Source organism: Belonocnema kinseyi, chromosome 7 (genome assembly GCF_010883055.1).
Source record: "Belonocnema kinseyi isolate 2016_QV_RU_SX_M_011 chromosome 7, B_treatae_v1, whole genome shotgun sequence".
NCBI classification, from domain to species: domain Eukaryota; kingdom Metazoa; phylum Arthropoda; class Insecta; order Hymenoptera; family Cynipidae; genus Belonocnema; species Belonocnema kinseyi.
In genome coordinates, this window is record NC_046663.1 from 1,083,746 (window position 1) to 1,096,185 (window position 12,440).

The following is a 12,440-nucleotide window of genomic DNA, read 5'->3' on the forward strand; positions in this document are numbered from 1 at the left end:
ACGCAGCTGCTTTGGAGAGCATATTTTTTTTTTAATTAGTCATTTTGAACTACTTTTCCAGCTCGCCCTTTAAAGAAACACGTGCTAGCCGCTGGTCACAGAAGAGTGATTGGTCACATCTTTAACTACTTTTCCACCTCGCTTATCAAAAATACGATTTTTTATATTTTTAGTGCTATCTTCACGGAAGCACGTTTCATCTGACATCCGTCTCCGAGTGTCACTTGTCCCAAATGTCAACCACCCCTCCTGAAAGCACATCGGGCCTTTTATATCACTGACTTTTTCGGAAACTATCATCCATAGAAAGAAATGTACAAAAGAAAAATGTGTATTTCGATAAGATCTACAACTTTTGTTTCGAACATTTTGCGCATTGATTGAAATAAACGTAAAAAACCGCTCCAAAACTCAGTTTTTTGGGGGTTTGACCTCGAAAATAAAATTTGCGGCAATTTTCACTATCAGATTCATAATCAGCGCATCGAAATACATAGGTATACGCAGTTTGAAGGATTTTGGAGGTGGACCCTAATCGGAAGTTTATCCTATTTTTCTAACAATTCCAATTTAATCATTTTTAAAAATTTTTTGTAATGTTATGAATAAATCAAATTTCTAGAAATGCAATCCCAATTTTATAATTTTTCACAACGTTTGTGATGTTGTGGAATGAGTATCTGAATTTTTTGAAAATTATAAGTGCACATTTTTTAATTATTGACCCATTTTTAATACGCTGTTATTTTTATATTAAAATTTACATTTTCTGGAAATAGTTAAAATTTTAAAAGTTTATTAATAAATCAAATTTCCAGAAATTAAAGTTCAGATTTAAAAAAATATAAACTACAAATTATTTTAATGTTTCAATCAAATAACATAGTTATTTTTTGAATTGCACCAAATTCTCGTTTTCAGTCAAGTGCCGGGGGTTGCCTTCAAATGGCCTTGGACTGATTACGGGGGGATAGAAACGTAAACATTGAGGGCCGCCTGTCTCGTTTCCAATATATATATAATGTAATATAATGTAATTAATATATATAATGTCGCAACCGCTCTCACCCTACTCCCCTGAGAAACCGCGTGAGAGCCAGCAATTCTAGGAAGACCCAGAACGGGGTGACTGAAAGCGAGAGTTTGGTGTGGTATAGAATTTTATTAATGAACAAATTTTTCAGAAATAAAGTTGAAATTTAGAAAAAATATAAAGTAAACATTATTTTAATGTTTCAGTGAAAATAATTGTGTATTTAATTTTAGTTCGTGATGTAAATTGATTATTTACTTTAAGTTTATGCCGCTAAATATTGGGTAAAATATTTATAATAAAAGTGTATTTATGTTTAAAATACCTCTATTACAATGATGTTTCTTATATAAATATTTGTGATGTTGTGAAATGAGTACAGAACCGACCAGAATGGTGTCAATCTAATAAAAATTGAATAACATTAATATTAATTAAATAATACAATAGAATGATTAAAAGAACATTATTCAAATATTGATTAAAAGCAAATAAATAATTTTGATACAAAAGTTATCGCGCGCGTATGATAGTATGATACTGTACTGGTGGAATAAGATATCGCTTCATTTTTTTCTTCGCAGTGGGAGGGTTTTCGTTACTGACACCCACACGCGCACAGAAATAATTTCTGGGCTCCAATGAAAAAGTTGATCTCAAAAGAAATATCCTATGGACATGATGTCTTGGCGGAAAGAAGAACTAACTCTTCACACACAGTTACAATAAAGGTTTGAAGAGGAAGAACTTGTTTGAAGAACAAGGGAGGAGGTATTTAGTACAGCTACTATATAGAATATAGATATAGATTATTCCGGCTTCGGGTCGCTTGGGTCTTTCGAAACTAAACGGTGGTGCGTGGTGCGGTTACCTGTGTTGGCCTGTTGGGCTTCTGCTTGGATTTAACTGCTGTTGGGTCAACCTAAGCCGCTGGAATGCACCTGTGAAGCGAATAGCAAACGTGAGTGAACAGTGAGCGCTGAGCCGCATCCAGCCGCCCGCAACCCAGCAACTGTTGGAAAACACTTGTACCGGAACGGTCATACTCTTTTGTAGTGGGAATAATAAACCTCTATCGTTATTCGTTACGCGCTTTATGTTATTTATACCTAATAATACCGTTTCATGGCTTTCAAATATACAATTTAATTGTCATTTTGTCAACTGAGGAATACAGAAAGACTATATATTTTGTCGAAAAAAAGGAACCTTCAGAATGAACATAAAGCGAGTAAGTACACAAAACCTGAGCATAAATCAAAACAAAATTTTCATCTTGTTACATGAATTATTATGAGATGAAAGGTGAATTCTAATTTTTAATTTAAACATTATTATTGTTCTAATATAGCTTTTTGTTTGGAATAAAATAAAAAGTAGTGAAAAGTTGAGTGATTTTCATTTTAATTATTTCTAAACAAAATTAAATACAATTGTATATTAATGAATTTAAAGTATTCCATTTTTTTAGGTTTTGTAGAAATCTCTTTTTTGGTTGATAATGAAACTGATTAATAATTAACCGATTCAGGTTCCAAATGAATTTTTTAATTGAAAATTTAACAGTTTCGTAGAAAGTTTGTATTTTTTTATCGAAAATTCAACAATTTATTTCAAATTTTTTTCTTTCTAAAGTAACATATTTTTATTATTATTTTTGGTTTAATTCACCTTTTTTGTTAAAAATGCAAGTGCTTGGTTAAAAATGAAGCCATTTCGGTTCAAAATGAACTTTTTTGGTTGAAAATTTAACAGAATGGTTGAAAATTCGTCTTTTTGGTAGAAAATACAATTTTTTTTTTAAATACAACTGTATTTGGTTCAAAGTTAATCTGTTTTAGTTGATCATTTAAGTATTTTGTTGAAAATTAAACAATTTTCTGGAAAATTGATCTGGTTTCTAAAAATTCGATTTGATCGCTTGAAACTTCAAAAATTTAATTTTTTTTTCTTTCTAGGCTAACATTCTTTTTGATTGAAAATTCAACTATTTTCTTAAAAATTAATCTTTTTGAATTAAAAATTCACCTTTTCAGGTTAAAAATTTCATAGATTTGTACAAATTTGTATTGTTCACTCGAAAATTCAACAATTTTGTAGAAAGTTTAATCATCTGATTCAAAATTCGTCTTTTTAGTGGAAAATCTAATTTTTTGATTGAAAATTAATCTGTTTTAGTTGAGGATTTAAGTATTTGATTGAAAAGTAATTGAAAATTAATCAATTTTGTTGAAAATTCAACTGGTTTGTAGAAAATTCGACTTTCTCGCTTAAAACTTGAAAAATTTAGTTTAATTTTTTTCTTCCTTGACTAACATATATATTTTCTTTGTTGAAAATTCAAATATTTTTTGCAAATTAATCCTTTCGGTTTAAAAATTCGCCTTTTTTCTGGTTAAAAATGAACCTGTTTCGGTTGAAATTTAACTTCTTTGTTGAAAATTTAAGAGATTCGTAGAAACATTTTATTTTTAGCTCGAAAATTCAACAGTTTTGTAGAAAAATGGTATTTTTTTTTAAAATTAAACACATTTGTAGAAAATGTAATCATTTGCTTGTAAATTAATCTGTTTTCGTTGAAAATCTAAGTGTTTCGATGAAAATTCATTTTTGTTGGTAAAAACCAACTGCTTTTTATTTTAAAGTAACTGGAAGTTAAACAATTTTTTTGAAAATTCAACTGATTGGTTTAAAACTCACCTGTTTTGTAAGAAATTCAACAATTGAATTGAATTTTCTTTTCTTTCTACTAATTTTTTTTTTTGCTGAAATTTAAACAATTTTGTTGAAAATTCATACATTCGGTTAGGAAATTAAAAATTTTTGTAAAAAATTCCTATTTTTTTAAAAGTTCAAAAATTCAATAAAAATCTTTTTCTTTCTAAGCTAACAAATTTTTGTTAGTTGACGATTCAACTACTTTGTTAGAAATTATATATATTTTTTAATTCACCATTGAATTAAAAAATGCAACTATCTGATTAAAAAATTAACTTGTTTCGGTTAAAAATTCCATTTTTTAGTGAAAATTTGTGTTGTTGCCTCAAAAATTGAACAAATTTATAAAGACTTGGACTATTTGGTTGAAAATTCAACTGTTTGCTAGAAAAATTAACAGTGTTTTTGAAAATTCCTTATTTTTGTATTGAAGAATGATTTTCTTCAATCAAAATCTTATTTTAGAAGCGCAAAAAATATAAATTAAAAATAATTTTAAAAAAATTAGAATAGCATCACGTCCATTGTTCAAATTATTTAGTTAAAAATTGATTTTTTTTTTTTAGAATTTGTCTTTTTCGTAGAAAATTAATTTTCCTGGTTGAAAATTCAACTATTTAGTTCCTTTATATATATTTGATTAAGGATTACTCTTTTTTGGTTATAAAAAAGTGGTCTGTGTTGAAAGTTTAACCATTTGGTTCAAAAATGAATTGTTTAGTTTACAATTAATCTGTTTTGTGTTGAGGATTCAACTACTTTGTCTGAAAAAGGTGTTTTCTGTTCGTCCCAACTGTTTTTTATTTGCAATAAAAATCTTTTGTTGTTTAAAATAACAACTATTAAATTTTTTCAGATTTCATCGTTTTTCGTTAAAAGTTCAACCACTTTGTTAGTTTATAAGAAACTTTAGCGGTCAATTGTTAAAAAATAGTGTCTCTAGTGTCATTTTTTTCAATAGTAGCAAAATAGTTTCAGTGTTAAATAAAAAAGGTTTTATAATAGTATGACTGATGTGGTGAGTCCAAGGTTTTTTTAGTTTTTTTACGGTTAGTTCTTTTGATGCGGAAATTGGTTCCGCAATCAAAATTTTTACATTCCCACGATAAATCTGAGGGTTAGTTTAATGTAAAATGTAACTAGGTATTTTTTCTTTCCAAAAACCAGCCTTTCTGATACCATCATTATTTATAGCTTAGCGCTGAAAAAATGAGATTCAGAAACGTAAGAATTCAGCTTCACAAATAAAACAAAATGTGATAAAATGTCAGATAAAATTGTCCTGAAAATACATCAAATCTATCTAAATCATTTTTTTAAAAATAATTTGTGCTAACCGCAAAAAAGTCAGAAAAATTGCTGATTTCCCTTGCTGTTGCATAATTTCCCACACTATTTAATAATTTTTCACGCTATTTAATAATTTCTCACGCTATTACATAGTTTACTACGCTATTGAATAACTTCCCACGCTATTTAATAATCTTGCACACTGTTCAATAATTTCCCACGCTAATAAATAATAATTTCCCACGCTTTTGAATAATTTCCTAAGCTATTGCATAATTTCTCACGCTATTGAATAATTTCCTACGTTGTTGCATAATTTCCCATGCTATTTAATAATTTCCCACGCTATTGCATAATTTCCCACGCTTTTTAATAATTTTCCACGCAATTCAATCATTTTCACGCTATTTAATAATTTCAGACGCCGTTACATAGTTTCATACGCTATTTCATAATTTTCCACGGTATTTCATAATTTCCCACGCCTTTTAAAATTGCTTACGTTATTGCATAATTTCTCACTCTATTGAATAGTTTCCTACGTTGGTGCATAATTTCCCATGCTATTTAATAATTTTCCACACTGTTTAATAATTTCTCACACTATTAAATAATTTTCCACACTATTTAATAATTTCCCACGCTATTGAATAATTTCCTACGTTTCTGCATAATTTTACACGCTATTAAATAATTTACACACTATTTTATAATTTACCACGCTATTGCATAATTTTCCACGCTATTTCATAATTTCCCACGCCTTTTACATTTGCTTACGTTATTGCTGTTACATATTTTCCTACGCTAATGCATAATTTTTTACTTGATTGAATAATTTCATACGTTGTTGAATAATTTCCCACACTATTAAATAATTTTCCACACTATTTAATAATTTCCCACGCTATTGAATAATTTCCTACGTTTCTGCATAATTTTACACGCTATTAAATAATTTACACACTATTTTATAATTTACCACGCTGTTACATAGTTTCCTACGCTATTGCATAATGTTACATGTTATTGCATAATTTTTCACTCTATTGAATAATTTCATATGTTGTATAATTTCCCACGCTATTAAATAGTTTCCCACACTATTTAATAATTTTCCACGCTATTGCATAATTTCCCACGCTATTTAATAATTTCCCACGCTGTTACATATTTCCCTACGATATTGCATAATTTTTCACTCAATTGAATAATTCACCACACTATTAAATAATTTTCCACACTATTTAATAATCTCCCATGCTATTGAATAATTTCTCACACTATTTAATAATTTTGACGCTATTTAATAATTTTCAACGCTGTTACATAGTTTCCCATGCTATTGCATAATTTTCCACGCCATTTCATAATTTCCCACGCCTTTTACATTTGTTTACGTTATTGCATAATTTCTCAAGCTATTGAATAATTTCCTACGTTTTTGCATAATTTCCCAGGCTATTACATATTTTCCTACGCTATTGCATAATTTTTCCTTTCAGTGAATAATTTCATACGTTGTTGAATAATTTCCCACACTATTAAATAATTTTCCACACTATTTAATAATTTCTCAAGCTATTGAATAATTTCCTACGTTTTTGCATAATTTCCCAGGCTATTACATATTTTCCTACGCTATTGCATAATTTTTCCTTTCAGTGAATAATTTCATACGTTGTTGAATAATTTCCCACACTATTTAATAATTTCCCACGCTATTGCATAATTTCTCAAGTTATTGAATAATTTCCTACGTTTTTGCATAATTTCCCACGCTATTGCATATTTTCCTACGCTATTGCATAATTTTTCCTTTCAGTGAATAATTTCATACGTTGTTGAATAATTTCCCACATTATTTAATAATTTCCCACAGTATTTAATAATTTCCCACGCTATTGCATAATTTCTCAAGCTATTGAATAATTTCCTACGTTTTTGTATAATTTTACACGCTATTAAATAATTTCCACACTATTTAATAATTTATCACGCTATTGCATAATTTTCACTCCATTGAATAATTTTCCGCACTATTAAAAAATGTTCCACACTATTTAATAATTTCCCACGCTATTGCATAATTTCCTACGTTTTTGTATAATTTTCCACGCTATTAAATAATTTCCACACTATTTAATAATTTACCACGCTGTTACATAGTTTCCTATGCTATTGCATAATGTTCCACGCTATTGCATAATTTTTCAATCCATTGAATAATTTCATACGTTCTTGCATAATTTCCCACGCTGTTAAATAATTTTCTACATTATTGAATAATTTCCAACGCTATTTAATACTTTTCCACGCTATTTAATAATTGCCCATGCTATTGCATAATTTCCCACGCTGTTACATAGTTTCCGCTCTTGCACAATTTCTCACACTGTTGCCTAATTTCCCACGCTAATAAATAATAATTTTCCACGCTAACAAATAATAATTTTCCACGCTTTTGAATAATTTCTTACGTTGTTGCATAATTACCCACGCTATTGAATAATTTTCCACTCTAATTAATAATTTCCCACGACTTGTAGAACTTCTCACTCTATTGCCTAATTTTCCACGCTAGTAAATAATAATTTCCCACGCTATTGAATAATTTCCCACACCTTGCCCAATTTCACATGTTATTGAATAATTTCCTAAGCAATTGCATAATGTTCCATACTAATGTGTAATTTTCTATGTTATTACGTAATTTCCCACGCAATTGCACGCTGTCCTATGCTATTGAATAATTTCCCACGCTATTGCATAATTTTCCATACTATTGTGTAAATTTTTAAGTTATTTCGTAATTTCACACGACACTGCACAATTTACCATTCTATTGAATAATTTGACATGCTATTGCATAATTTTCCACGCCTTACACAATTTCTCAGTTTATTGAATAATTTTCCACGCTATTATATAATTTTTCATGCTATTGAGTAATTTCCCATGTTAGTGCGTAATTTCCCACCCCATTGCATAATTTTCCATATTACTGTATAATTTCCCATGTTTTAGAATAATTTCCCACGCTATTGAATAATTTTCCACGTTATGGATTAATTTCTCACACCTTGAGCCATTTCTCATGCTATGGAATAATTTTCTACGCCATTGCATAATTTTCCATATTATTGAGTAATTTTCTATGTTATTTCGTAATTTCCCACGTCATTACACAATTTCCGACGCTATTGCATAATTTTCCAACAAATAAAAAACTTATATTTATCACAAAATTGCAAAATATTATGAAAGTTTCAACTGCAAAGTTTATTGCCTTAAAAAGTCCAACGATATTATCTTTTAACTATGTTTGTATAAATGTATACTGTTGTGTCCGCTAAAAGAGAGTTAAAATTGACTTTTATATTAAACGGAATTAAAATTTTTATTTAAATAAAAAATATTGATTTTTTACAAAATATTTAATATTCAACCGAATAATTTAATTTTCTACCAAACTGTTGAATCGTTAACCAAACTAGATTAGTTTAGAACCAAACGGATGTATTTTTTTTTTACCAAAAATGATGAATTTTATGCCACAAAGATTAACTATGGACTAAAGCAAAAGAATTTTTAATAAAATACATGAATTATCAACTAGAAAATATCCATTTTTAATAAAAAATGAAATAGTTAGATTGTAATTTAAACAAAATTAATTATCCACAAAAAAGGAGAGGATTTTGAACTAAAGCGATGAATATGTTTTAACCAAAAATGTCAAATTTCTACCAAAATGTTAGATTTTCATCAAAATAGTTTAATTTTTAACGTAAAAATATTAATATTCCAGCAAGAAGATTAATCTACTGGAAATACGAATTTTTATTAAAATACATTAATTTGCAACAAAATTCTTGAATTTTTAGGACAAAATGAACTATTTACAAAAAGTTTACATTTTCGAACCGAAAATATAATTTTTAGGACAACACAAATAAATTTTCTATGAACATTTAAAAAAAAATAAAAATAGTTCATTTTTAACAAAAAATTTGCTACCAAATTGGTCAATCCTTAAACAATCGAGATTAATTTAGATCCAAATAATTACATTTTTAATCTAAAAGGATAAATTTTCAGCCAATAAAATATATAAATTTTCAACCAAAAATGGAATAGTCACATTGTTAGTGAAAAAAAAATGATTTCTCTCAACAAAAAAAAATCAAGAAAACAGTAGTTACATTTTTAAGAAAGAAGATGAATTTTAATTAATTAAAATTAATTTAATTCAGTCCGGCCATTTTAATTGCTAAAATCTTCCTATTTTTTATAAAGTTCCTAATGATATTGGAAGTTTTCTTTTGTTTGCTGTCTAGTTAAATAGGTTTTACATCTCGACATCTCTATAATAAAATATTTGTAACTAATGTGCAGAATTCCTAAAAATAAAACCAAGAATCTAGCCACCAAATTTGGACAACCACCATAAAATGTTCCTATTGCAGTTTGAAAAAAGATAACATTTTCTTCCTAAAATAGAAAAAGAAAAAAAATTTCCTTTTTCGGACAAAAAGAAAAATGAGAAAGTAATTTCGTTCCTCCTTTTTATTTTTGTCCAAAAAGGAAATTAAAAAATTCTTTCCTCTTTTATTTTTGTTCAAAAAGCAATTTTTTTTCTTTTAAGAAAAAATTGTTATAGTTTTTGAAATTGCAATAGGAACATTTTATGGTAGTTGTCCAAATTTGGTCGTTGGATTCTTGGTTTTATTTTCAGGCCTTATGCACATTAACTTCATTATTGGACGTTAAATAGGGTTTTTAATTTTATACTAATCCCGCTTAAATTTCTTAAATTTTTATATTTGTAACTAAAAAATCGGGAAAAATATATAAGTAGCAAAAATCAAAAGAATGTTGATAAGAGAAATTCTTCCACTTAAAAATGTATAATTTTCAGATGCACCTCGCGTGATATGCCGAAATGGAAGAAAAAATAGAATCACGAGTTTACAGAGTTGAGGCTTTTATAATACCAAAAGCCAATTGCACCGAGAATCCAAATCCAGATATTATTAACACTAAAGTAGACAATCTCAAATTCTCTAATAAAGTGGAATTTCCATTGTCGCAATTAATTGAAGAAATAAAACAAGAAGAAGAAAAAGAAGAACTAAAAGAAGAAGAAGAAGAAGAAGACAAAGATCTGTTGCGTAAATCAAATAATGCAGAAAACCTTTCCTCAAACCAAGTTGATATTGAATTACCCGAATCTCCAGAGCACCTCAATATCAGTGACTCATCAAAAAAGGATTCAATCAACAGTTTCAATGAGTATCAAGAAGGGCCCGATTTTGATATTTTAATTAAAAGTCCGGAACTGCGCGAAAGTTACTCCAGTCAAATAGAAGGAGATGAAAAGGAAGACCCTTCCGAAGATCAAACCCGGATTTTCCCCGGTCTCAAGAAATGTCTCGCCGACTTTCTCGAGGAAGAGCAAAAAGAGAAGAAGATTCAGAAGGAATCTTGGAGTACAAAGAAAGAAGATGGAAGTGATGACGATATCGTCGAAGAGAGTTTAAAAGAAGAATCGCTCATTATGTCAGCTGAAGAAACTGAAGAAAAAATCGAGGAAGAAGAGATTGAAGAAACAAAAGAAGTGAATGAAATTTACGCGAAAAGGAATAATATAAAAAACCCTAAATGTACAGATTACCCAATTTACGACGAGCCCTTCGTTGGTACCTATAATCGAGACCCGAGAAATTCCAGACACACACTACACCCAGAATTGAACCTAAAGTCTCAGGGTATTGTTCCTTACAGTAAACCTCCCAGAAGATGCCACAGTTTGAAATCAATCGATGAAGGAGTGGAAATTCTCGACACGAATTTCGAGGACATTTGCTACCACGGTCACAAAAACGGATGCACAGTGGCCGTTCAGAAACCAGAGGACGTCAGTCAGGATATCTTCAGGGACAACTGGATGCAGAGGCTGGAAACACTTCGACAGAGAGAGGCGCTACTCCGAGACAAGGAAGTCGCGCTGCAGAGCAGAGAGAGGCTGCTCTTCAAGAAGGAAAAGGAGCTTCGAATCCTCGAGAGAATGGTCAAGGATAGAATGCAGCAGGCAGAGTTGTACTTGAAGCGCTGTAAGAATTCTCAGAGTTTGGAGAACGTCTTCGAGGAGAAGAATGTCGAGAGCAAGTCGCACTCTGACGGCGTCGGAGGTTCGAGAGGCGGATTCGTTCTCAAACCCGCAAACAATGATAAACGAGTGCCTTTTGTTGGCGAAGGTTTGTGGCTAAAAGCCCCAGAGCTGAAGTTCGATGTGCAGAAGGAAAATTGGAAAAATCCTCCTCCTCCGAGAAGTTCCTTGACCCTTCCTTCGTACAGCAGCTTCAGATCTAAGCCCAGGCCAAAAATCTCTTACGATGATTTAGACTCGACTTTGTCCGCTGGCGATGTGTCACATATAGTGACCTCGAGGAAATTCGATCCGGTCGTTTTCAAAAAACCGGCGGCATTTTCCAGATCGGCGAGCGAGCGAAGGCCCAAAACAGATTGCACGAATATAATAACCAAGGGGAATAAGTGTTCGAATAAGGAGGAATATCAGACAGCTGATTTTGAAGAGAACAAAATCATGCGGAAGGTCAGCGAGAATATTTTCGTGTCCCAAGACAAAGATACCAAGTATCAGGACTATGGGATTATCGATAAGAACGTGGATGCTGCCGTAAATTCGAGGCTTAAATCGGACGAAGAGGAGAAGAAGTATGGCTATTTGAATTTGGAGGTCGATGCTTCGAAATCGAAGAGAAAGAGTTCGAAGGGATTGAAAACCAGGCCCACATCGTGGAGTGCGGAGACTGACAACTGGCTGCAGAAAAAGAGGGAAGCCTACAATTCAGCGAATAGAAAATGTGTACATAATTTAGATAAGGAGAATAATCTCGATTTGAATCCAAAAACAAAGCCGGCAACGGCAAAGAAAAAATGCGTCAAGGGAAAGAAATTCAGTATTTTTCGATAGGAATTTCTATTTTCTGTACAAAACCAGTTGAAAACGCTAATAATTGTGACTACCGTCGCATGCAATGAAATTGAAAGTGCAGTTTGTGTAAATACTCGCACGCACGAAGCTTTTGTAAGATAGTGAATAAAGTTCTTGAGATATTTTCAAGAGAATATTTTAATATTTGCAAGGTTCTAATTTAATATTGTTAATTAAAATTTATTAGGCCCTGATTTTAGTACCCACTGTTTGAAAAATCTGGTAAGTAAATTTGTTTTTTCACTGGGAATTTGACCAATTTTGAGAACAAAAGTCCATCGAATCACTTAAAATATTACGAATTTCATGCACGATATTTTAAAATAAGATAAATTAAAATTGTTTTAAACCGTGAATTTGCAATCTAAAGAATTTAAA

The 12,440-nt window shown here is 30.2% G+C and overlaps 1 protein-coding gene across 1 annotated transcript in view; it reads left to right on the forward strand.

Annotated features, from left to right (window-relative positions):
- The window catches only part of LOC117177319 (DNA ligase 1-like), a 12,942-nt gene extending 782 nt beyond the window's left edge, over positions 1–12,160 (forward strand). The window contains exons 2-3 of the mRNA XM_033367931.1: positions 1,618–2,264; positions 9,963–12,160. Of these exons, the coding sequence (XP_033223822.1) occupies positions 9,987–12,041 (2,055 nt within the window). The 5' untranslated portion in view covers positions 1,618–2,264; positions 9,963–9,986 and the 3' untranslated portion in view covers positions 12,042–12,160. The remainder of the gene's footprint in view (positions 1–1,617; positions 2,265–9,962) is intronic.
- The last annotated feature ends 280 nt before the right edge of the window (positions 12,161–12,440 follow it).